At 67.5% G+C, this 25,017-nt stretch overlaps 2 protein-coding genes across 5 annotated transcripts in view; both read left to right on the top strand.

The window, feature by feature from the left end:
• Positions 1–6,540, top strand: part of BAHCC1 (BAH domain and coiled-coil containing 1) — a 59,665-nt gene extending 53,125 nt beyond the window's left edge. For 3 of the 4 annotated variants that reach the window (XM_045085708.1, XM_045085706.1, XM_045085709.1), the window contains 10 exons: positions 86–160; positions 282–453; positions 537–651; positions 726–801; positions 897–1,005; positions 1,374–1,493; positions 1,618–1,794; positions 1,912–3,086; positions 3,757–3,993; positions 4,439–6,540. In XM_045085708.1, the coding sequence (XP_044941643.1) occupies positions 86–160; positions 282–453; positions 537–651; positions 726–801; positions 897–1,005; positions 1,374–1,493; positions 1,618–1,794; positions 1,912–3,086; positions 3,757–3,993; positions 4,439–4,645 (2,463 nt within the window). In that variant the 3' untranslated portion in view covers positions 4,646–6,540. The remainder of the gene's footprint in view (positions 1–85; positions 161–281; positions 454–536; positions 652–725; positions 802–896; positions 1,006–1,373; positions 1,494–1,617; positions 1,795–1,911; positions 3,087–3,756; positions 3,994–4,438) is intronic. The other variant, XM_045085707.1, reaches the window with a different exon arrangement.
• Positions 6,541–21,524: 14,984 nt separating this feature from the next.
• Positions 21,525–24,737, top strand: LOC123393541 (collagen alpha-1(I) chain-like). Its single transcript, XM_045085992.1, has 2 exons — positions 21,525–21,680; positions 22,437–24,737. The coding sequence occupies exons 1-2, from the start codon at positions 21,525–21,527 to the stop codon at positions 24,735–24,737; spliced, it is 2,457 nt and encodes an 818-aa protein (XP_044941927.1).
• Positions 24,738–25,017: the final 280 nt, after the last annotated feature.

Raw genomic sequence — 25,017 nt, 5'->3', positions numbered from 1 at the left:
CACACCACGCCCCGGGGCGCACCCTGGGCCGGCCGGGAGCCGGAGGCCGGGGCCAGCTGACCTCCTTCCTTGCCGCCGTCCCCAGCAGCGGAAGAACGGGGCCCTGTCCATCGCGCTGTCGCCGCGGAACGCCAAGGCCATCCTGGGGAAGGGCAGGAAGGTAGGCTCGGTGGAAAGCGAGGCCGTGGGCCGGCAGGTAGTGCCCCCATCCGGGCGCCGGGTCAGGACGCAGACCGCTCCCGCCCGCCCTCCAGTGGGAGTTGACCCCTCTGGCCCCCCAGGGCAAGGGCCGGGCCGTGAGTCGGCTGCTGGAGAGCTTTGCGGTGGACAACGATTTTGCGTTTGACGACAACGGCAGCTTCGAGGAGGAGGAGGAGGAAGAGGAGGAGGAAGGCGAGGAAGAGCCGGCGGCCTCCAGCGGGCCTCTGAGCGCTGAGCAGAGCGCAGCCCTGGGTGAGCGGCCCCGGAGTGCCCCTGGGTGCGGGCGGCAGGGACAGCGGCGGGGCCGGGCGGACGCTGACGCCCTGCTCCCTCAGCGCGCTCGTGCACCATCCACAAGGAGGACCTGCAGGACGGGCTGCCCGTGCTCATTCCCAAGGAGGACAGTCTGCTGTATGCGGGCAGCGTCAGGACCCTGCAGCCCCCTGACATGTGAGGCCCGGGGAAGCGCGGGGCGGGGGCGTGGGGCGGGGACGCGCTGGCCGCTCACACGTCTGCTCCCGCAGCTACAGCATCGTCATCGAGGGCGAGAGAGGCAACAGGCCCAGGATCTACTCGCTGGAACAGCTGCTGCAGGAGGCGGTGCGGGGCCGGCGGGGCCGGGAGCGGGCGGTGAGGGGACGCCCCGCGGCCGCCGGCCCCAGCACCCCCTCACTGCCTGCCTCCCGGCCCCGCAGGTTCTGGATGTGCGGCCGCAGTCCAGCCGCTACCTCCCCCCGGGCACGAGGGTGTGTGCCTACTGGAGCCAGAAGTCCCGCTGTCTGTACCCAGGCAACGTGGTCCGAGGTGAGCGGGCTGACATCCGGCATCCAGGCTCCGCAGACACGGCTCCCTGGGCCCCGGGTGGGGACACGGCGGGCAGCTGTGGCCATCCACGTGGCCCGGCCGGGAACAACAGGGAATGTGGGGTCCCCTGGGCCACAAGCAGGGGTGTGGAGCCCCGGGGTCGTGCAGGTGAGTGAGTGGCTGCGGTGAGGCTGTCTGTGTCCTGGCAGCCGGGGCAGCCCCGAGGAGACAGAATGGTCCCGGTGTCTGCGAGGCGCCAGGAGCCCCCCACCTGGCGGCCGGGGCGAGCCGCACAGAGCCGGAGAGGGCCCCCTGCTCAGCTGGGCCAGCCGGAGAGGGCCCCCTGCTCAGCTGGGCCTCACCCCCAGGCTCCCGCAGCGACGAGGAGGAGGACCTGGACTCCGTGGTCGTGGAGTTCGATGACGGCGACACCGGCCACATCGCCGTCTCCAACATCCGGCTGCTGCCTCCCGACTTCAAAATCCAGTGTGAGCCCCGGGGCTGCTGCTGCGGGGGGGCCCCCTCCCTGCCACCACGCTGTTCCCCTCCCTTGGTTCCTCCCAAGACCTGGGGAAAAGCCGGGCCACGCTGAGGCGCACCTCCACTCTGCAGGCACTGAGCCCTCGCCCGCACTGCTGGTGTCCAGCAGCTGCCGGAGGACCAAGAAAGCTTCCTTCGAGGTCCCCCCACCCAGCGAGGCCCCCGCCCCGAGCCTGTCCCCCAAGGTGCATGACGGCCCCGAGGCCTCGAAGACCCCCGGGAAGAAGTCCATCAGCAAAGACAAAGCCGGTACCCATGGGGGAGGGGCAGGGAAGCACCTGGGGGGAGGGGGCGGAGTGCCCAGAGCTCGGCAGGGGGGCGGGGGGGAACAGGTGGAACCTCTGACTCCACCTGGCCTCCCCACAGGCAAGGCGGAGCTCCTCACCTCAGGTGCCAAGCCCCCTGCGGGGGCCGCAGACCACTTCCTGGGCCGCCGGGGCAGCCCCCTGCTGAGCTGGTCGGCGGTGGCGCAGACGAAGCGGAAGGCGGCGGCGGCCGCGGGCAGCAAGGGCCCGGGCGCGCTGCAGAACCTCTTCCAGCTCAACGGCAGCGCCAGGAAGCTGCGGGCCCGCGAGGCGCTGTTCCCCGTGCACAGCGTGGCCGCCCCGGTGTTCGGCAACGGCTTCCGCGCCGACTCCTTCAGCAGCCTGGCCAGCGCCTACGCGCCCTTCGTCGGCGGGGCCGGGCCGGGGCTGCCCGGGGGCGCGCACAAGCTGCTGCGGACCAAGAAGGCCGAGCGCGCGGAGGCCGAGAAGGGTGCGCGGCGGCGGGCGGGCGGCGAGTTCCTGGTCAAGCTGGACCACGAGGGCGTGACCTCCCCCAAGAACAAGAACTGCAAGGCGCTGCTCGTGGGCGACAAGGACCCCAAGCTGGGGCGGCCCCTGCCCAGCCCCAGCTACGCGCACCCGGCCCTGGTGGGCAAGGACAGGAAGGGGCGGGCGCCCGTGCACCCTCTGCCCATGGGGCTGGCGCTGCGCAAGTTCGCGGGCCAGGCCGAGTTCCCGCTGCCCTGCGACAGCGACTGCCACAGCTCCTACTCGGACGACGAGGAGGACGGGCCCGGGCTGGCCCCCGGCGTGCCCTCCCGCTTCCTCGCCCGCCTGTCGGTGTCGTCCTCCTCCTCAGGCTCCTCCACCTCCTCGTCGTCGGGCTCCCTGTCCACCTCCAGCCTCTGCTCCTCCGACGACGAGGGCTCCTCCTACAGCTCGGACGACGAGGACCCGGCCCTGCTGCTGCAGACCTGCCTCACCCACCCCGTGCCCGCCCTCCTGGCGCGGCCCGAGGCCTTGCGCTCCAAGGGCGGCGGGCCCCACGCGCACGCCCAGCGCTGCTTCCTGTCCCGGGCTGCGGTGGCCGGCGGGGGCGCGGGTTCGGGCCCCGGCGGCGGCAAGTCCAAGCTGAAGCGCAAGGATGCTCTGAGCTTCTCCAAAGCCAAAGAGCTTTCGCGGAGGCAGCGGCTGCCCTCCGTGGAAAACCGGCCAAAGATCTCTGCCTTCCTGCCCGCCCGGCAGCTCTGGAAGTGGTCCGGGAACCCCACGCAGGTAGGTGGCCCGACCCCCGCCCCACCCGCCGGGAGCCCCTGCTGCCCGGAAGCCCGCGCGCTCCCTCCCTCTCATCCTGCTTTCGGTTTTTCTATTTCGGGTCGACAAACAAAAAAATAAGTGAACTTTGGGAAGAACAAAAGCTTGTGCGTGATGTGACCAGGCAGGCAGCTGCCCCCGTGTCCCCTCTGAGTCCCCGCCGCCTGCCCGGTGCCGTGGGGCGTGTCCCCCAGGGTTTTGCTTCCCATGCGGCAGACCCCCGGGGGTACATCTTTCTGTGTGCACAACGGAGCGGGTTCAGGGCGCTGCAGGGTGCTGCCCCACTGCGTGCACACGCGGGCGTCTTTACCGCACTCTGTGGACAGAAACACCGTTTGTGCCTCTCTGCCCTGGGAGCCACACTGCCGTGGACACCCCCGTGGCTTCCTCCCCTCCAAACCTTCCGGTCCAGCATCCCTCCTCAGTCATGACCCAGCGTGCAGGGCGGGCACGGGCGTGACCCTAACCCTGGAGCGCCCCGTCTGGCCCTCGAAGGCGTCTGTGCACATGCGCTTGCACACGAGACGTGCGGTCTGTCCTTCCGCTGTCCCTCTGTCCCTCCCTGTCTTTCTCCTGCCCGCCAGTCCCCGGGTCCCTCACTGCCGTCTGCCTCTGGCTATGTCCCCTACAGCGCCGGGGCATGAAGGGGAAAGCCAGGAAGCTGTTCTACAAGGCCATCGTCCGGGGCAAGGAGACGCTGCGCGTTGGGGACTGCGCTGTGTTCCTGTCGGCCGGGCGGCCCAACCTGCCCTACATTGGCCGCATCGAGAGCATGTGGGAGTCATGGGGCAGCAACATGGTGGTGAAGGTCAAGTGGTTTTACCACCCGGAGGAGACCAAGCTGGGGAAGCGGCAGAGCGACGGGAAGGTGAGAGCCGGGGCAGGCGGGGGCCTGGGGGAGGTGGAGACCCAAGGTGGGGGGGATGGGCGGCAGGGGCGGCAGGCGGAACCAGAGGAGCGGCCCCATCCGTGGACCCCCCCCGCCCCCCACACCTTGAGGCTTCCCCGCGGAGGGCGGAGGCACTGGAGACAGGTCACCGGGGTCCCTCCCCGGCCGTGCCTCCCAGGCTCCCTGTGGCAGGGGGCACGCGGCCCCAAGCAGCAGACCCCACCCAGGAGGCCCCCAGCATCCCCTCTGTTCTCCCCCGGGAAGGACACGAGTTTGCGGACGCTTCAGAGAGGGGCAGGACCCAGAGTGCCGGGGCCACGGCTCCAGGGCTGATCTGAGGGGCCCTCCCAGAACCGAGAGGCGGGCCCCACGCCGGACGGGGCTCCCCAGCGCGGCCCCGCCCAGCTCCCCGCTCCCCCGACAGAACGCGCTGTACCAGTCCTGCCACGAGGACGAGAACGACGTGCAGACCATCTCCCACAAGTGCCAGGTCGTGGGGCGGGAGCAGTACGAGCAGATGGCGCGGGGCCGCCGGTGCCAGGACCGGCGCGACCTCTACTACCTGGCGGGCACGTATGACCCCACCACGGGGCGCCTGGTGGCGGCCGACGGAGCGCCTATCCTGGGCTGAGCCCGGCCGAGCGGGTCCGGGGCCCGAGCCCAGGGAGCGGCGGGCGGCAGGAGCACGCAGCGAGACGGCAAATATGCAAGCGCGCCCAGGCCCAGGCTTCGCGTTCCTCTCCCCGGGGAGCGGCGCCCGGCTCGGGGGTCCCCCGCCTCGGCCGCCCGGCCACGCTCCCGCCGGCCGTCCCCGAGAGATTAGAATCCAAGCCATATTCTCCCTAGTACCTCCGACTGTCTCCCGCCAGGGAAAGCAGAAATCAGGTGTGTTGTCTATTTATTTCTCTATGTAAATATTGTATTTCTGCGGGAAGTTTTATGGAAAAAAATAGTGGAAGAGGATTTTTTTTTCTCCCCACACGCGTGATGAGGGTGTCTGTGCATGCGTGTGCGTGAGTGTGTGCGTGCGTGTGTAGGTTTCGTTCTGGGGGTTTTTGTTGAAAATGCACTGTTTTGCTCAGCCTGGCTGAGTTCTGACGGGGGCGTCTGTGGCCACGGAAGCAGCGGGGAAGGGGCTGGCCACGGGAGGGAGGGCAGGACCCTCGGTCACGGCCCTGATCGCGGGGCCCCGTGCGAGGGAGTCACACTGGTGTTTATTCCCTTTTGACCTACTAGGAAAAGCGTAGCTGGGGTGCAGGGCAGTGAGGGAGGGCCCCCCTGAGGGTCCCCGGGGACAGAAGGGGTTCCAGAGGCTGAAATAAAACCAGGACCAGCTGGTCCCCCAGCAGCCATATGTGTATCTTACCTCTGTTCAAAACAAATATGAACAAATATTTTAAAGTATCGATATGGAAAAAAATGACATTTTGATTTTATTTCCTGAATATTCCAAGTTCTCGCTGATTTCCGTTGCAATGGTCAGTTTGCCCGAGCCTCCACTCGGAGCAGGGAAGGGGCCAGCCCCCGCCAACTCACCGGGAGGTTCCGGCGCCTTTTCTGTGGCCGCTGGGCATGGCCGATGGCCGGGCTGGGAGACCAGTGTTTGGGGCATGGGGCCGCTCGGGTCCCTCCTGTCTGCCTGAACCCACGCCCACAAGGGGCTGTTCACCCCGCACCCAAGAGCCTCAAAGTGCTTGTCACCCCCTCATTCCTCCTGTGGCAAGAGAGACCGGGTGAGCCAGACCCACGGCCTAGCAGCCCTTATGCCAGAAACCTACGTAGGGCCGCGTGTCCTCACGTGCCACCCCACTCCCCAGGAACCCCAAGAAAGCCCCCCCCAAGTTAGTCACTGTTTCTGCAGCCCAGGTCCCTGGAAAATGTGGGATGTCGGTGGGTGCCCGGCACCCCAGCCGGGCCCCGCTCTGGCCCCTTCCTTTCCGGCCGGGAAACCACTCCGGCCCCACCTCCCGCTCCTGGCTCCACGGGAAGCACAGGGGCAGGGAGGGGGTCCCCTGCCCACCAGCTTACCTCTCCCACCTCGCTCTCCCCTTTGTCTCGGCACGAGTGCAATATTTCAGTCCTGGCAGTCACCCGGGAGGCGACGCCCGAGGGCCTGCTCGCGGCTGCACAAGCAGAGTGGAGAAGACGCGCCCGGCGCCAAGGCGCTGAGTGGGGGACAGCCCAGCCGCAACAGCGAGAGTCCGAGGCCCTTCGCAAGCCCGGGCACGCAGCGAAGGAGCAGCCCCTTCTCCCGGCCCTCGCGCTGACTCTCCCGTCTGTCCCTCCACCGGAGCGCGTGGGCCGTGCGGCCTGCCCTCTGACCAGGGTGGACGCGGCGGAGCTCGCTCTTGTAAATGTGTAAACTAAGAGGATGGTTGGATTTTTTTTTCAATGTAAACACTAAAAACAAACAAACAAAAAACACAAAGGTTTTATGAACAGCAAACTCTATGTAAAGGCATTTTAGTATTAAATTTTTTATTGATAACTTGCTTAAGAATAAATATATGAACTATTGTACAGGTGGTCAGTGGTCCGGAATCTAACTGTGCCTCGGCGTCCGCCTGACGTCCTAGGTGTCTCCCCGGAGGCCACGGCGTCTTGGGGGGGGTGGTCTCAGCCAACATGCCCACGTGCAGGCCAAGTCTGCCCCCCAAGTCCGTGAGAGGGGAGCCCCTCAGGGCACGGGGACTCACACACGTGAGGGGACTCTGCAACCAGAATGGGCCTGGGGTGGCTTTGGCCTTTAAGACCTCCCAAGAGGAGGCTCCCTTTCTTTACACACCTCACCAGCCAGGGCGGCTGCTCCTGGAGGAAAGGAGGGGAGGCTCAGCCCCCGCAAGGCACAGGCACAGGGGGGATGGGTGGTCCCCAAAGTGCCAGCTAATAGAGGGGTCTGGGCAGACCAGACAACAGACACCTCCTCAGGGAGAAGAGGAATTCATTCATTCAACAAACATTTTCTTAGCTGAGAGCCCTGAGGAGGGGTAATAAACAGTGCTCCAGACTGTAGATGGAGAGCTGAACCCCCCAGGTTGGAGGTGGTCAGAACGCAGGGTACATCGGGGAACTGGGAAGCCACCCCAACAAGCTGCTAGCTAGAGAGCTGTGTCCAGTGAAGCTGCAGACCCAAGGTCTTTCTGGAACTGTCCGTCCAGCCAGGGAGGAGGCACTCCATTTTTCCCTCCACCTCCAGGGTCCCTGGGGAGGGAGGTCCCGGCTGGAATTACAGACCCCAGGAAGGAGCCTCCGATTAGGGCAGGTGGACAGGGCAGGGTAAGTGTGGAGAGTGAGGCCACGACACAGACAGGGACCCCCCCCCCGCAGGTGTGTGAGGAGCCGTGGGCCGTTTGCGCACACACTCCCCCACACACAACCGCCAGCCCACGCTGGGGCTGCCCTCGGCCGACCTGCTGACACCCCCCCCCATTTCCTCCATTGGACCAGCTGTCCAGAGAGAGCAGAGGGGACAGGGCCCTGGGCACAGAGCCGGGTGGAAGGGGCAAGAAGCTCTTCCCTCAGCAGTTCTGAGCCTGCCAAGCAAGTAGGATTAGAATGGGGTGTCTGAGCAGGAGGCCTGGGGCTGTGTACACTCGGGGCACACATCTGCTTCAAACACCCCCTGACTGAAGTCTGAGCGCCTGGATTCAGCTGTGCCTGAAGGTGGACAGACTTTGCCCTTGGACTGAGTCCATGAATCAGCAGCCCCTGCTTCACACAGGAATTGGTGGGGTTTCCGTCTTGGTGGCCCATGGTCCCAACTCTCCAAGGGCCGCAGCAGGAAGAGGGACAGAATAGGGCTGGAGGAGGCCTTGGGGGCCAGGCTGAGCCATGGGACTTGATGAAACAGGAAGGGCAGCTCTGAGGGAAGGAGAGCCTGCTAACCTAGGTTTCTGGCTGAACAGCCCTCCCTGGGCTGGGGAGGAGGGACGGGGGCCAGGCCAGAGGCTCGAGAAACCCAGCCTCAGTGGTTTCACACGTTTACTTGTGGGCAGGGGCAGAATCCAGGGCACCCAGGGCCAGGATGGGGATGAAGGCCTGGAGCCACTGCCTCGGGCTTCTGGGGGCCACGAGCCGGGATTTGCAACTGCGCCGCCCCGTGCCCACACCAAGACACGGCACGGTGGGCACTGGCGGTCACAGTGGACGTTCTGGAGCGAGAGAGCAGGGTGGGGCCAGAGCGGGATGGGTGCCGATGCCCAGAAAGGGCAACAGTGGCCGCCCGGCAGCCGAGTGGGAGAGCTCCCCTGGCTCGTCACGGGTTCGAAGCCTCCGTTCCACCGATACTGGCGCCAGCCACAGCCTCCGAGGTGCTGGGCACCCTGAGAGGCAGACAGGAAAGGACGTCACAACAGTCCTGCCGCCAAGACGGCGTCCCCAGTGGAATTCTGCCAGGAGGCTCGGGCTGAGCCAGGCCTGCTAGCTGCGGGCCTGGGCTCCCCGCTGCAGCCAGACGGACGGCGACTTCAAGGACACCGTGAGCAACAGCTCATGAGGGCTTCCCGGAGGAGGCGATGCAGGCAGAAAGGCGGTGAGGAACACGGCTGGCGGCCAGGAGGCACGGGGGCCCGACGCTGGAGATGGAGTGTGACAGGCCCGATGGCGGTGGCTGTGCTGTCTGCCAGACGACAGGCTCTAGGCGGAGGGCCCACACGCCCGCTGAGACCACCCCCGCTGGGCCAGGGTGAGAGGGGCCCAGCCAGCCCCTGGGGAAGGGGCTGGTGCCCAAAGAGTGGCTCTAAGGGCCTGGGTGGGGGCCAGAGTACGTGGAGTGCTGGGGGTGTTGGGGGGCGTGGTGATGGGCGCAGGGACATGGGCATGTGGGGCACGTGGGGCAGAGGCTGATGACCACAGGGACACAGCAAGGGGGGACCGAAGCGGGACTGAGCGAGCCCCCAGCAGCTGCACCTGCTCCTTCCCCTTCCCCTCCAGGTGCCTCCCTGCCCCCTCCCGCTTGCCACCTTCACTCAGAATGGCCCCTGCCTTCTAGAACCTCCCACCCCCTAGAACAGGGCCCCAGGCGAGGGAAGGGGGTGGACAGTGGAGCCCCAAGGGTTAAATACACAGGACTGCACTTGGATCAAGACAAACGAGCCATTATGTGAAACGCAAAGCAAGATAAATGGTGGCACTGGGCACGGAGATCGATACAAGGGGCGTTTGATCAGGTAGAAATGACAACCAGGCTATCGCCATTCCTTTTTATCACCGCAAGCCAATCGCGGGACGAGGGCCTCTAATTGTTTCTGCCCCAGCCTGGGGTGGGTGGGAGCCGGCCCCAGACCCAGGCCACGGACAGGTGAGAGGTCAGCTCCGTGCCCCGGCCTGCGAAGGGGCATCTGGGCACTCGGCCAGCCAAAGGCCACGGCCTCCTGTGTCTGCAGCAGAGAGGCGAGACCTGCCTCTGTGGCCCCGGCTGCCAGCTAAGGCAGAGGACAGAGCCGGCCCCCAGGAGTGACCCTGAAAGGCTTCCTTGCTTCCTGCCAGGACCCCAGGGGTCCCGACCTCCATACTGCCTCCTGGCCACCCGCCCGCCCCACCCCTAGGGGTCCTAGTGGAAGCCAGCCCCCCGCCCCCCGCGCCGCGCCGCTTCTCCTCTAAAGGCCGGGCCTCCTGCGCTTCTTCCCACCGCCAGCTCAAACCCAGGACGGTGACGGAAGCAGGGCGGCTCGGGGCAGACCGGCCGGGAGGGCACTAAAGGAACCCTCTCAGGGCCCGCCCCGGGCCTGAGTACCACGGGCGGGGGCACCAAGAGGCCCTAGTGACACAGGCCCCCAAAGAGGACAAGGGAGGCAGGCAGGGCGAGGCGGCGGGTGGGCGGCAGCCCGGCTCTTCCTCGCCGCAGCCCAGGCCTGAGTCCACCGCCGGCTCTTGCCGCCCCCGGGAACGGGACAAGATGAAGGCGAAGCTGACGAGAGCTGGCAGAAGGGGCTTCCGGGGGCACACGCACGCACACCGGGCCCTTTCTCTGGGCCCCACGTCACCGCCCCAGGTGGGACGGAGAACGGCCCAGCCAGCCCTGGGCTATCCTTTCCAAGCGCACTGTCTTCTCATCCTCTGGCCAGCAGTGACAGTGACAGGACTCAGAGTGTGGGGACACATGCCCGGCCCCAGGATGGACTCACTGGAGCCAGATTCTACCCCCGCCCGGTTCAGGGGCCCCGGTACCCCCCAGCCGGGGATCCCTCAGGGCCCAGGGAGGTGCCCCCACAACTCTACCCAGGTCCTCACAGCTGCTCCAGCGGCTCAGTCCAGGGACTGGCAGGGACTTCCCTGGGGGGCCTGTGCGGGGCTACAACCCCTTCTCTGACAAATGTTCACAGAACCTCCTAAGTGTCAGGTGTGCACGCACCTGCCGCCCCTGTGTGAAGGATGAGGCCTGGAGGGGTCTACAGCCGTGGGATATGCCTCCCCCTCCCCACACCAGCCTGGGAGGCCGTGGGCCCCGTGCAGCTCCCTGGCCAGCCCTGAAGGAGCATGGGAGCTGCTGGGGCAAACGCTCCGAGACCAACAGGACCCGGAGAAGAGAACCGAGGGCAAGGCCCAGGCTTCCAGGCCAGGTGAGCAGAGATGCCTCCAGGGAGGGGAGTTCTGGGGAGAAGCTGGGGTGGGAGGTGTGAACGCTCCTCCTCCCCGCACTGGCTCTCCTGTCTGTGGGCCCCGACTCCGGGGACGTGCCCTGTCAGGAGCTCTGACGCACTGATCCTATGTCCAGGTGGGCACAGGACCCCAAGAGTAGTCTGGGCCCCCGGGGGGAGAGCATCTCTATCGGATCCAGTCGGGACAGACCCCCCCCGGGGGGACTCGGATGGATAGGGTGACTGTGGGCCCTACGGACAGCCCTGGGACCCCATCTGGCCAGGACAGCCAGAGGCCGCAGGACGGAGGACCCATGGGGGCTGCAACTGGGTTGTGGGGAGGGGCAGGCCCTCTGCGCCGGTTGGCCCCGGCCCACTGTTCTGCAGTCTCAACAGCCGTCCCATCCCAAGCCCTCCTGCTTGGGAGTCCCGCAGGGGCACGGTTCAGGCAGGAAGGGGCAGGGTGGCCTGCGCACACCCCCTCTGTGTTTGGTGCGGTCCTGAGTGGATGGAGTCGGAGGCCCAAGCTTCCCAGCACCTACAGCGGCCCCAAAGCTCACACACCTCTCGACTCGGTTCACCCCCTGAAGGGTGGGGAGAGGCCCTCCCAACCGAAGCGGGAGGCTGCAGCCATCCCTGAAGAACACCCAACGTCCTGGCCCTCACTGCCTTGGATGAGAGCTGACGAGGGCGGCCTGGAGCCCCGGGTGGGGGTGGGGGGCTCAAAATGAGCTGCGAACTTGGAAAATTGTTTTCTTGGGCCCCACATTCCCCTGATGCCACCCCCCTTCTCTGGCCTAGAACAGACTGAATTTCAAGTGCTGTCACCTGCTGCCCCAACCCGGGTGTCCCTTCCTAGAGGCATTTCCTGTCGGATTCTGCAGGGCTCCCAAGGCAGACCACCTGTGCATAGGGAGAAAGGCCCGGGACTGACCCAGCACGCTGGGCGTCCCGGGCCCCTGCCTACGATTCAGAGAAAACCTTCAGCAGTCCCGTTTTCCCGGACGGAGGCACGGTAGCCGCTGCGGACAGCCGGGGCTGCAGAGGCTGCCCGCGCCTCCCATATAGGGCCAACTCCGCGGAAGCCGCCGCTCCGCCCTCAGGCAAGGGTTTCTCGCCCTTGCAGATGTGATGTGCTCCCGGCACGAACACCACCTGTTCGCAGCCGGGCCATCCGTCGGTCCGTCTGTCACCTCCGTAAGTACGTGCTGAAGACCTACTGCGTGCCGGGCTCCCTGCCAGGCACGGGGGCGCAGGGCCGAGTATCTCAGGAAGGCCCCGCCGGACAGGGCCCCTCACGAGCGCGGGCGGCGGCAGGCCGAGCAGCCCGGCCGAGGAGCCCAAGGAAGGGAGCCGCTCGCCCCTCTCCCGGGAAGCCCGGCCGCGGCAGCAAGTCCTTCCAGGGGCACCTGCCCGGCCTCCTTCCGCGGGTTTAACGCGCGGAGGTGGATTCAAGCTCCCGCTTCCCGGGCAAGCGGCAGAGTCAGGCGCCGCCGTCCCCGCGTCTCCTCAGACAACGGGGCCCAGAAAACCGCCTCCAGGCCGGGTCGCTGACCTGCGCCGGCTGACCCCGACGCCGGGGCAAAGCTGCTCCCGCCCCGCCCGGCCGCGGGCGCTGGGATCGGGCTCCGCCGGGAAGCGCTCCGGACGGCGGCGGGGCCGGCGCCCCAACCCCCCGCAGGCCGGGCCGGCTCGGGCCTCGCACGCGGTCTGCTGCGAGCCACGGTCGCCCGCCCCGTCGGCCAGCGCGCCCGCGGACCGGCTGCGAGCCTCCGTCCCGCGTGCGCCCCCGCACGGACGCAGAGCCGGGGCGGCTGCCAGCGGGCCGGGCGGGGACGCAGCCGTCCTGGGCGAGGTCGCGGCGACCGGCCCCGGGCTGCAGGCGCCGCGGGAGGGACACACGAGCCCCGCAGGCCCCGGCTTCCGGGCGCCGAGGGGAGCGACGCCGCGCCGGCCCCGCGGACACCCGAGGCCATCCGGGCCGAGACCCTCCGGCCGCGGAAGACGCGCCCCTGCGGGCTGGCGCCCAGCACTGCCGCCGGCCACGCCGCCCCGCACGCGCCGAGCCACGCGCCCTGCCGCCCTCCGGTCACATGACCCCGGCTGGGCCAATCGCGGCGCCTCGCCTCTCGCTTCCTCTGGGGAGGTGATTGGCTTTAGGGGTGAGCACGTGACCCAAGCTGAGCCAATCAGGGCCTGCCCCGGAGTTCTCGGGCGATCGCCCCCCCAGCCGAGGGGAGCCGCGCGGCCTTCGGCTCCCCCAGGTGACCGCCAGTGAAGCTTGGGTGCCCGGCTTCGTGCTGTCCTCAGGCAGGACCGCACACCCGAGCCGTGGGGGTCGCCAGATAAAGCTCAGGACCGCCAGCCGAATTCGACTTCCAGATCGACAACGAGGAATTGTAGCGTCAGAACCGTCCAGGCGGTGTTAGGGATATACTTATGCTAAAGGTTACTCACTGCGCCCCTCCGTCTGCTCCCGAGCCGGGAGCTCAAACTCACGATTCCAGATCGGGTGTCGGGAAGTGCTACCGGCGGAGCCAGCCAGGCGCCCGCTCTCTGTAACGTCCTGTGTGGCCTTGCCACTGGGGGTCAGTGCGTTGACCTCGAAACCCAGCTGTTTGTCAAACTGGGTGCTGCCGAGCCCCCCGGCCGCAGCGGACGCACCCAGCAGGTGTCCAGCACGGAGCAGAACGGTGCACATAGAGGAGGCCAAGCAGGCCCCAAGGCACAGGAGGCCACTCCTGCCACAAATTCATGGCCTCTGTGAAGCCCGGTGATCTGCTGACCAAGGGAGAAGCAGTGTGGGCGTGCAGATGTGCCAGCCCCGCCGCAAGCGGACCGCGGTGCCGTCACAGCCTTGCCTTGCAGGACAATCCTTCCGGCCCTGGTGGGGGGCAGGGCACAGACTGCTGAGCAGAGGCCTGGATGTCCAAGGCCAGGATGTACACAGAGTCCTGGGCAGAGCCCGGCCATCTCAACAGCCATGAGGGACTTAGGAGCAAATGACTCGACTCAGCGAGGCTGGAGAAGGAGAGTGGACAGACGTCATGGACGGTGCCCAGAGGCTGGGCATCTGCCTGCCCATGTGAGTGCCATCAGAGGCCCATTGCAGGACGGTCCTGCACGGTCCAGTAAGCATGTGACCCACCCCAGGGCGGCCTGTCAGCTCCCCTCCCCCCGGGAGCCTCAGGCTTGCTTCCTGAGCTCACGCTGAGAGCACAGCAGGCAGGAAAATGTGCACAAGGACCCCGCCATGAACCTCTCCACCTGGATCCCCCGACAAATACCCAAGTGTCAGCGACAATAGACCTCAAATCCCGACGGTGACACCACACCTCAGGGGACCCAGCCGCTCTGCAGCGGCAAGTCGGTGACATTGGGCCCTTCCGCCATGACACGTCCTGATGGGCCTCGTGAACCCCTACACCTGCCCAGGAAACCCCGCCCAGCCCCTGCCACGGAGGAACTCCTTTCTGAGCAAAGGACTATGATCGTCCCTGTGCCACACCCACGCCAGCCCCTGCAGCTCGGGCTGAAGGGGTGCAGCCCACAGGCCCATGTAAGGGCTGTTTCTCCCTTGGCCCCAGACATGTCCAGGAGCTGGAGGAGCAGGCAACGTTTCCTGCGTTGTACCAGCGAGCTTGGGCTCTGCTTTCCATCCTGACTCAGAGCCGGGCTGCTCTGGAGTGCATTCTCCAGAGGGGGACACGGCCAGCCCAGGAAATGGGAGCTGGGGCCACACGGAGTGAATGGGGAAGGAGGGTTTGGGGTGACCAGCCTGGACTGCAGTTGGCAGGAAGACATGGGTGGGACCGGGGACCTCAGGAACGTTCCTCCGCCGCATGCCGATGTGTTAAGGGGGGACCTTCGCAATCCCAGGAGGGCACAAGGCACAGGGCTCTGACTCCCTCAGCAATAAAGGTTGGGTGAGCCCCTCGGGACGGAGCCCACCCATCCGCAGCACCGGCTAGAGGCAAGGGCAGTGTGGAAGGTCAGCAGCAGAGGGGTCACGGACCCCAGCCGTAGCTGCGACCCCACGGGAGAGGAAAGGGCATCGTCTGGACTTGCCCGGGGCTGGACACATTTTATTCTCCCCTCCTTTCCTCTTCCTTCCTCCCGCTGTGGCACGGGTCGCAGACATGCGGGTGGTGGGTAGTTCTGGCGTCTACTTGAGGCTCCAGACACTGGGCAGGATCTTACCAGAACTCAGGGAGTGCGCACACCCCAGGGGACTGTGGTCCCGGTCGCCTCCCCCGCCCGAGGTCAACCTCTGTTGGGAAGGACGTTTTTGTTGACCCTCAGACAGTGGCACTGTGCCAGGCAGGGCCCCTGGAGTCGTGGTGTGAGTGGGGGAAGAATGTGTGACTTCCACGGGGCCAGAGTGGGGCCTCCTGGCCACTTCTTCCCACGGCAGATGCCCCTGCTTCCTGTCAGAATTGCCTTCACCAACCCGCACGGTTCCGTAGAGCCACCAACCGCCCCCCGCACAGCGCTGAGCTCGGGACCCAGGCCTGGACGGCCACAGTGCGCTGACCCCTGGCCCAGGGAGGAAGCCCTTTCCTGGACATGCCGTGAAAAACCCGTGTTTCTACTGGATAGCCAAGCTGGGACGCGTGGCCCAGCCAGTATGCAGAGAGAAGCCAAGCCAGCAACAAGAGAAACCCAGCATCTCTGATCGCCTCGGAGACCCAGAGGGCGGGGCTGTTGCCCCTGGCGGCTCTGGTAGCAACTTCCGCTGAGAAACTTGGCATTCAGAGTCCCTCAATTGTAACTGGAGGGGCTTGGGTGCACCAGCCCTGAGGGGCGGATGCCCGGCCTGCCATCCCTTTCTGAGCAGCCAGAGGCCCACAGTCACCCCTCGTGCCAGTGCACACCCTCTCCCCCCAAGCTCTGGTCCAGCAAGCACACTCTGGTGGCTGGTGGGGCCAGCGGAGGCCTGATGGGGTAGAAAGGGTGGTGAATTTCTGGGGAGCACCCCAAGCTCCTGCAGAAGTACTGCAAGGCCGAGACGTCCAGAGAATGCTGGAAGCTCGAACATGCCCGGCAGCAGCCACCCAACCGGACTGGGCAGACCCTGCTCGGTGCTGTGCAGCCGGTTAGCAGCTGGGGAGGGGAGCAGGGGGCAGTGTGTGCCCTGTCGTGTCGCTGGCCCGTTCCACAGCTCCCAGGTCATCTCCTCTGCCTGTGCTCCTGCCCAGCGCTGAGGGCACACTGGTCATTCAGGGCCTGGCCACCCATCACTGACTTGCCTCCTGTGCTCTGGGAAGATGGGAAGGGGTCTAATGCCACTCCCATGTCCTGCTTAAAGAGGGGGCAGGGACAGCGCCGGTCAAGAAGGGACTAGGAGAGTGGGAGCATCCTGGGTAAGGGAGCTCCCCGCAGATGGACAGTAGTTCTGGAAAGTTCTCAGTGGGCTTGCTTCTCTTGGCCTGTCAACCATGGGCCCTTGCTCTTCTGAGACCTAGTTCCTCATCTCTGAAAACGAGAAGATGCCAGCGGGACGGGGCATCAGCAGCGGCTCCGGCGTGCCCTGTGACCCTGTGGCCGCTGCTGTTGAGCCCTGAGGGGCCCGTTGTGTGCAGAGAACGAGGGGGAGCCCATCCACTGGTCATTTCTGGCCCCAACAGCATCCCCTGGTTTCTGGTTACTGGGAGGGACAGAGACTGCATCTGTTTTCCCCTTTCCCCAGCGTGTAGCTGGGCTCCTGCCTGGCCAGGGTCAAGGTCACATTCCCCAGCTTCCCTTGCAGCTAGATGCTGTCCTAGGGCCACGGTCTAGCCAGCAAGGGTGAACAGTGACGCCATGTCCTTCCGTGTCAAGGCTGTGCTCCTCCTCCGCCCTCCCCTCCAGCTGCTTGTCCTGTGCACGTGACAGCTGAGCAGCCGAGGGGCACCAGGGGCAGGAAGCTGCACTCGGGGATAACAGAGCAACAGGGCATGACGAGCGCGGGTTCCCGCCGACCCCGAAGCACCCCCAAGCTTTCCTGGAGGCTTTCCGTGAAAGAGAAAGGAATGTCCCCCTCACTTAAGTCACTGTATTTTGGAGTTCCTGCGGGGACAGATCCGGAGCTTGGGATTTAGTGTGGCCCCCGCGGGCTCGGAGGGCTCCCCCTCCACCTCTGTGCCTCCTCCGGGCCCCACATCCCCGTGCTGCTGGGACACTTCCCTCCAGAGTCCCCGGGACACTGCCGTCTCCGAGGCCAGCTCACTCTCAGTCCCAACGTCAGGCCGGGGCAGGCCTCTCGCAGCACAGAGCACTCACTGCAGCCTGTAATTATGTATTTATTGTGGATTTCCTGGATTGCCCGCTGCCCCGGACTGCCATTAACCTGTGAGCAGGGCCCCCGCCTCTGTGTGCACCCTCACGTCCCTGCACCCAGCTCGGGGTCTGCGCACAAACGTGCACCCAGCAAAGCCCCACCAGGCGGGCACTGACCCTACCGACCCCACGGCCCTCCCCCCGCTCCCCCAAAGCCCAGAATCCCCTCCCCAGCTCGCTTTGTTCTGCACCAGCCCTGACCTCTCACCGGAGCTCCGTGCCCCGGGCTGGCCAGCTAGCCACACCAGCCGCATGTCATTTTCTGGGAGAATTGAGACTGGAATTCCAGAAGCAGCTCCAGTGCTCACTGGCAGTTGTGGCCAGAGTTTCTGTCCTATAAATGGGGATGATACCCCTCGCCTCTTAGTCATGGAGGCATTTGGAAGATCAAGAGGTGGCGTGTGTTCCCCTCACCCCCAAAGGGCAGAGTGAGGGACGGATAATCCCAAGGGCTGGCACAGGTCCAGGGCCACCGGAACCCACCCACACTGCCGGTGGAAATGGTGGTCAGCACTGCCCTTGGAGGACCGGTCGCATCCGGACCAAACCAAACACTTGCCTCCCCGGCCCCCCACCCCCAGGCACACGCCCAGAAGACAGACTCTGGAATGCTCAGAGCGGCACTGCGCCTAACCCGGAGGGAGCCGGGAGCCGGAGAGAATAAACCATGCCGCCCCATACAGTGAAACACAACACAGCCGTGCAAAAGAACAGACAGAAGCAGTGGTGGGACAGACAGAAGCAGTGGTGGGCTGCCGCCTGTGGCTTACGCTGAGCGGGGCCCCCTCGGAGGACAGGCAGGGCTCTCCGTCAGTGTGCATTCAAGATCAGACTCCCCAGATGCCACACGATTTGATTTCCCTCCTGCCCCTTGCTTCCCCCCCTCCCCCACCCCACCTCCTCCCTGCTTTCAAAGCCATCGCATGTGCCAGCTCCTTCCCTTGTCTCCATTCTGTTCCGAGTCCCTCCCTCCCGAACCTCTCCAGGTCCTCGGCTCAGGCTGCCTTATCCTGAACTCATGTGTGGCTGTGCTGTTGGACCCTGAACTTCCCGACTGGAACACACTCTTTTCCCCTTGGGGTCCCCTGGGGCTGAGCCCCGGCTGGGCAGAGGAAGGCCCCCTTTCTCTGGGTGAATATGCCCTGCTTTGAGGGCAGGCCTGTGTTGGCATGGACCGTATGCCCTAGTGTGTACTGGGCGCCCAGCAGACCCAGGAACCATGAAGAGGGGACAGTGAACAAGGCAAGTCCCTACCACCAGATTTATAGTCCCCCGTGGCAACGGTTTAATGAAAATGGAATATCCAGGAAGGCTTCCTGGGGGAGGAGGCACCTAACTTCATTGCTCACGTGCACCAGCAGGAGCACGGTTCCTCCGCTGCCGTGCTGTGCACTCCTCATTGGCAGGCTGTCCTGGCAGGAAAGGCTCCAAATGGTTCTGTGGGAGAGAAGGTTCTGCTGAGCCCTGGGCTGCCGGTGGGGGTGGAGCGGGGATGTGGGGCGTGGAGTTATGATGTAGTGTAGATACCGGGTGTGGGGCCATCTCTGCACAGGATGCTCACAGGTTTCACTTGCATCGTATGGCACTGCCATAAAACAAAATAGCGACATTTCTAGGATGAGTCAGTTCCTGCCTCAGAACGGTCAGAGCACACCTCACTGCCCCAGCTGCCCTGCCTGGTACCGTGCCTGTCCCGGAGCCTGTCCCGGAGCCACAGTGTCAGCTTGGCCAAAGAGGAGCCTGAAGACAAGAAAGCCGGCGGGAAAAGCCGGGTCAGTCTGTGTACCCATTCTGCTCCCTGCAGGGTCGCTGTGTCCCTCTCCCCAAGGTCACAGCTCCTGCTGGCTGGGCCCCTCCCGGACTACCGCGGCCCTTCAGTCTGCAGTGGTGACAGCTCCCCTTTGTTGCCGGCCCGGGCACTGCACCATCCGCCCTTTAATTCACTGACTTCCACTGACTCCGCGCTCGGCCCGGGACCGTCCGAGGGTGCCAGAGGCACGAAGGCCACGTCAGTGCCTCATCAGAGAACACGGTCCGCGTCCCCTTCCGAGGAGCCCGGAGCGGTTAATGGAAGCCGCGGGGAGGCCAGCCCTCTCGCCCGCTGGGCCGTTGCCGCGGGCCGCACCGGGAGCTGACTCCGTCGGTGAAGCGGCCGCCCCGGCCCCCCCGCCGCCCGCAGCGGGCCACGTCTCCCCCCGTCCGCGCGACCCAGCCCCGAGACCCTCTCCTCCGCTCCCGGCCCCGGAGCGCAGTGGCCTGGGGGGCGGCGGGGGGGCCGGGGGGGCCGAAGCCGGGCGCCCGGCCCCGGGGAAGGGAGGCCCGCGGCGCGGCAGCCGCCTGCCCTGAACAGGCTGGTGGCCTCGAGGCGGTCACTGCAGCCCCGCGCGCGCGGCGAGGGCAGCCACCACCCGGCCCCGCACCGCAGACCGGCCGGAAGGCGGCACAGCGCTTCGAGCGCACACGGCGCTCGGGGTCTCGGCGACGGCTGGGGCGGCGCGGGGAGCCCTGGGGCGGGGGTCCCCGGGGCGAAGCGCGGCCGCGGTCGCCGTCCGGTCCCCAAGGCGCGGCCCCGATCCCCACGCCCCGCCCACCCGCCGCGGCCCGCGAACCGCCGCGCGCGTCGCCCCACGTGGGGCCGCACGGGCCCGGGGCTCCGACTCCGGATTGATCACCGTCCGGCCAATCAGAGGTCACCTTCAGAGGCGGCCGCGCCGATTGGCCGCCGCGGGCCGGCCGGGGGAGGGGGCGGGGCTCCCTTTTGTTCTTTCTTCCTCGGCGCCGCGCGCCCCACCTCCCGCTCCCCGCCTCCCGGGACCCCCACCCGGAGCCTGGCCCGGGCCGCCGGGGATGTGGTGGGGGCCGCAGGCTGCCGCCCGACGCCCCTCCAAAATGGCCGCGCGGGGGGCCCGGCCTTGCCCCCGCCCCCGGCTTGTTCACACGCGAGAGAAAGACCCTCCGCCTGACACGCGGCCTGTGCGGGGCCTGACCTTGCCCCGGCCCGCTCGGTCTCCGTCGCGCGGTCCCCGTCCCCTCGCCCCCTCCGGTGTCCTCGGAGCTGCGCAGAGGAGCGCGCCAGAACCGAGCCTGCGCTCCGGGTACACGTAAAAGCGAACGAGAGAAGGGTGCAGGCGGGGGCGCGCCGCGGCGGGCGCGGGGTGTCCGCATTCGGCTGACTTGTCCCCGAGACCGTATTCCGGGCGCCCGTCCCGCTGGGGCTGGGCGGGGGAGGGGCAGCGGCGCAAACTCTCCCTAAATCATCCCGGCTCTTCCTTCTGGGGTGGAGAGTAGTGGCTCTTGGGGCCAGGGGCCCACACAGGGAGAGAGGGGCTCTGGGCTGGGCGAGGGGCTCAGGGGTTCGGGTCTGAGTCGGCCTCCTGGCTCACCACCTTCCCCCTAGAAACTGCCCCAAAGCATTTGCCAGTGTGGCAGTGGCCACTCACACATACCCCGCAGGCGGACAGGCTGCAGGACTGCCCAGGCTGTGGACCCAGGGCTCCTAATCTCTACACAGGGACCTGAGGTCCCCGACCAGCTGTGAGCTCAGAGGCTCAACTCCTTTCCCTCCACCAGGTGGCCACCAAGGAGACCACCAAGCCATGGCTGGGGCCCTAGGAAGGGGGGCCAGCCAGGCCCCAGGGGATCCTCGGTCCCCCCTTCCACCCCCATTGACCTGGAAAGCCCGGAAGCCCTAGTTAATGGAGAAGATGAAATTCTAACAACGGCTCAGGAATAGCATCTCTACCAGAACAGGACTTACCTGCCTGGAACTGGAAGTCCAGACAGACCATGGTTCCTTGGGACAGACAGACTGATCTGATCAGAATTTGGAATACCTCTGTGCCACCGCGGGGCGGTCCCTCAGCCATAGATGTCTCTTTGGCTGCAGCTCCCAGCAAGCAGCGTGGGAGCCGGGGCCTGCCCCGCGGTCCGGCTGTAGTGGCCCCTGGAAGGACTCCCAGCCCCAGGGCCTTGGCAGGTGTCTGCTGCCTCCCTGAGGGTGGGGTGCTGGGAGGCTGACATCTGCAGAGTGTTTTTACTGTTGGACAAATTGAATCAATTAAACAGGCCCCGTCCCGGTAGCTGGGCATGGAGCACAGGAAGAGGGGAAGCAGAGGCGATGGGGCTGCACGCCTGTCTCTCGGGGTGTCTCCCTGGTGCACGTTCGAGGGCAAGATGGGAGCATACACCCCTTTCCCTGCTGTTGGGGGGGCTGACCGCCGCAGTGACGGAAGAGAAGGCCACCCCGAGTGTTGTGGGGGAGAGTCGCCAGTGGTAAGGGGTGCCTGCATGACGGAGACCCATTTCCCCACCTAAGATTCAGGCATTTGGGCTTTTGGACTGCCTGCCCTATGACCTTCTGGGGCACCAGAGTTTCCCAACCCATTGCAAGCGCAGGGACACACACACACACACACACACACACACACACAGGCCTCCGGAAGCTGGGAGGCTCCACCTAGAGAAGAGTCCGCCCCAGGAGGCCCAGGGAAGCAGCAGAGGAAAGAGGAAAAAGGAAACAGACTTCGACGGTGATAGCTGGGCCCCCAGTCGCCCACCTGGAGCGGAAGCCTTGGGCTCGGGCAGGCCCAGAATGAGTTAGGGACTGGCTGCTCCATGACCCAGCTGACCCAGAGCCAGCCACTGCTGGGGAGCCTGCCCCTCCCCGAGCTGCCATGGTCCCCTGACTCCAGCAAGGGGGGCTGGGCCACCGCCTCAACACCCTCCTTCTCCTGGAGCTGCAGGGGCGGGGTGGGGGCGGCAGGGACTCAGGTGAGGCTCCCCACGCAGCGACCTTCCCACACAGAGGGCTCCTGTGGCACTGCGATGGCCCTCTCTCTGTCACCCTGAGCAGCCAGCCCAAGGCTGTCTCTGGATGTCAGGTGACTGTGACTGGACCACCAAGGCCAACAGGGTCTTATGGGTAAACAGCTGTGGAAGACAGAGTGGTCAGCGGGAGACCGTACTCTGCCCTCAGCAGGAGCCTCAGGGCAGAGACTGAGAAAGGGCGCTGGGGTGAACCAAGGTCGGGGTTAGGCCTTGGCTGAGGATCCCACGTCCAGGGATCAGCCTGGGCTAGTTCACTGGATGATGGGGGGGGGGTTCATGGCAGGGCCTATCCGTGTGGGGGACGCCCTATTCCCAGCCAGGCCACGGTGAGGAGGCAGCCTGAGTTCCAGGCCCAGATGTGCAGACAGAGGTCCTGCCAGGTGGGGGACAGCGTAGGGGAGGTGTCACTCGCTTGGACCTTGCTGTCACCTGCTGAGGACCCCGCCGCCCGGAGGGTAGAGCTTGGAGGCACAGAGGTGTTGGGAAGGGCCCAGAGGGACCCGAGAGGCATGGTGGGTCTCGGCCTTCTGTATCGCGTCTGGAGGAAGTGAGTGTTGAGGGCCTGTCCCGGCCACCCGTCCCCCCGTAAGGGCGGAGTTAGTCCAGGTTTGCTAATGGAGTTGCTGAGCACCAAGCCCTTGACGGGGCGGCCCAGGACCCTGGAAAGGACGAACAGCGGTTCGTCCTTCGCCTCCTAAGACTTTGCCGCATCTTCGCCGCTACCCGGCGAGCTGCGGGGCAGCCTTGGGGCTGGAAGTGGCCGCCGGGCGGGTCTGGGGACCAGGTCTGAATACGGCTCGCGGCCTCCTGCGCCGACCCTCCGCGTCCCATTCTGGCGTGAACCAGGAGATCAACCTCCGGCGCCGCCGAGGGCCCTCCCGGCGGGAGCCCGCCGGTCGGCAGGAGCGGTCCGGAGGCGCCCTCCAGCGGCCGCGGCCCGGAAGGCGGCCGACCTGCGGGACCCCCGGCGGGGAGCGGGGGCTGGCGGTTCCCCAGCGTCCGGCCTCCGACGCCTCCGCCCGCCGGAGCCCCGCTCCTGCCGGGCTGGGGGGATCTAGGAGCCGAAGGGAGGCTGCCGTGGGACAGGAAAAACGAGACGCCTTCGTGGGGGACGCCGAGGGGCGGGCGCGGCTGCGGGGGGGACCCCGCGGCAGGCCGGGTCTGGCTCGTCCGGGTCGGGGCGTCGTGCGGTCCCGGTGTCCTTCCCGGGCCCCGCCAAAGCCCCGCGGGCCGCCGCTGGAGCGGAGCCGGCGGACGCCGTGCTCGGGTCGCGGCCTGGGGCGGTTCGCCCGCTTGGCCCGGACGAGCCCCGAGGTCCGGCACGTCCCAGCATCTTCTCAAGTTCGGGCCCACGTGTCTGACGTCACACTCGCCGCTGTAGGGCCACTTCCGTGCCCAGTCGGTGGCCTTCACCGTGCGGCGCTGTCGTGCGCGCGTCGTCGCCGCGGGGTCCCCGAGCAGCCGCCGCCAGGGCGCCGCGACCCTGCCTGGTGCCTCCGCCCGCGCGGCCTCTCGGGACCGGCGGGGGCGCACCGCGGGGCGGGGTGCGGTCCCGCAAGCTCGCCCTGCCCTGCGCTGGCCGCGTCCGTGAGCGCCGCCGCGGGATCCCCGTGCGGCCGCGGGTCCGAGCGGCCTCCCTCGGGCGGGGACACTCCGCCGCGCGCTTCCCCTGTGCGGGGGCTCGCGGACGCCTGCGCTGTCCCCCCTCGCCCGGCTGGGGCGGTGCGGGACGCGGCGCGCCAGCCCCGCACGGCCGCGCGCTCCCACGTCCCACCGCCGCGTCCCTCCGCCCGGGGCTGTCGCCGCAGCGGCCCGAGGGCTACAGGGCGGGACCCACTTTCTCAGACGTCTGTGCGCGAGAGCCGAGAGCGGGGCCTGTGCGGGGGCCGGGCGGAGGCAGGCGGAAGGGGGCGGCCGCTGCCCGCGGCGCAGGGAGTCCCGTGCGGGCCCAGTCGCAGGACCCCGGGAGCGCGACCCGAGCCGACGGCAGACGCTGCACCGACGAGCCCCGGCGCCCCCGAAAGCGACCTTCTCCTTCGCTACGCTGTGTCCACTGACGGCGGCTGGTCGGGGGCCGACGACCGGTCACCGCCAGCCCCACCCCCGCCGACCGTCAGGGACGCCGCTGCTGTCCGCGGGGGTGGGCTCGTGGCTTTGGGATGCGCGGGAGCGGGGCGGGGGGCGAGCAGAGGCGGCGCGGGCCGCCGTGACATCGCGACACCGTGCGAGGGCGCCCCCGGCCCGCGCGGCGCGGGGCCTTCCGGTCGGCCAGACCGCCGCCCCTTGCACGGACCCGCTACGGGGGGGGGGGGCGCGGCCTCGATCGCGGGCTCACGGCGCCCACTGCCGGCCCGCAGCCGAGCGTTCCCGGGGGGGCCCCGCCGTCCCCGCCCCCCCGCTCCGGCGCCGGCCCCGCCCCCGCCGCGCGGCCCGCCAGGAACCGCGCGTCCATTGGCCGACAGCGCGACGGTCCGGGCCAATCGCGCGAGGGAGGCGGCCCAGCGCCCAGTGGGAGCGCGGTGGGCGGGGCTGCGGGCGCGTGCGCACTGGACCCACTGCGGCCCCGCCCCCGTCCGACCCGGGTTCCCGCGCGGGCTTCGCTCCAGGCCGCCTCTGGAAGCCTGGGCGCCCCTCCCCGCGCCGGCCTCGCCGGGTGCCCCCGCGTCGGTGCTCGCCCGCCCCTCGTCGGCCCCGGGCGCGCGGACCCTCCACCCAGGACCGGGAGGAGGAAGCGCCGGGTCGCCGCGGCGTCCTCACCCGGCGGGCGTCCGCGCGCCGCACAAAGGGGAGGCGCGGGCCGGGCGAGACGGCCCTCGGGGCGCGCTGGGCGGCATCTGGCCGCGCATCTGCGAGACAAAGGCGTCCCCGGGCCGCGAGGCCGCTGCGGCGGGGTCCCGGCAGGGCGGGCCGGCCTCGCCCTCCCCCGTGCCCGCCTCCGCTCGCCTCCCCCCGCCCCAGCCCCAGAGCCCGGTGGAGAGGCTTTGGGAGAATTTCCGTTAGGTCAGCTCTGCTTCAGGGGGAACTAGTCAAATCGAGGGCGCCCGGCCCTCCGCGGAGAGCCCTCCTGCCAGGTTCCAAAGGCCGGCGGGGACCCTGGACCTCCCGGACAAGACCTTGCCCTTGTCTCGGGAGCCGGGCCTCTGGCGGGAGCCGGCCCCTGTCCCCGCCTCGGGCCTGCCCAGGTGGCCTGGGAGGCTCTACACAAAGGCCGAAGGCCAGAGAAAACCCCTGCCCTCTGCCCACTGCGCCCTGCCTGGGATCCGGCCACAGAGGGAGAGCC

This window comes from Mustela putorius, unplaced genomic scaffold (genome assembly GCF_011764305.1).
Source record: "Mustela putorius furo isolate JIRA1106 unplaced genomic scaffold, ASM1176430v1.1 tig00000873_pilon_pilon_pilon, whole genome shotgun sequence".
NCBI lineage: Eukaryota > Metazoa > Chordata > Mammalia > Carnivora > Mustelidae > Mustela > Mustela putorius.
This window is presented reverse-complemented; position numbering and strand designations above follow the sequence as displayed.

Coding starts and splice junctions, on each gene's coding strand:
- LOC123393541 (XM_045085992.1), top strand. CDS start 21,525: ATGACCCAGCTGACCCAGAGCCAGCCACTGCTGGGGAGCCTGCCCCTC. Junction 21,681..22,436: donor TGGGGGCGGCAGGGACTCAG/GTGAGGCTCCCC, acceptor TCGCCTCCTAAG/ACTTTGCCGCATCTTCGCCG.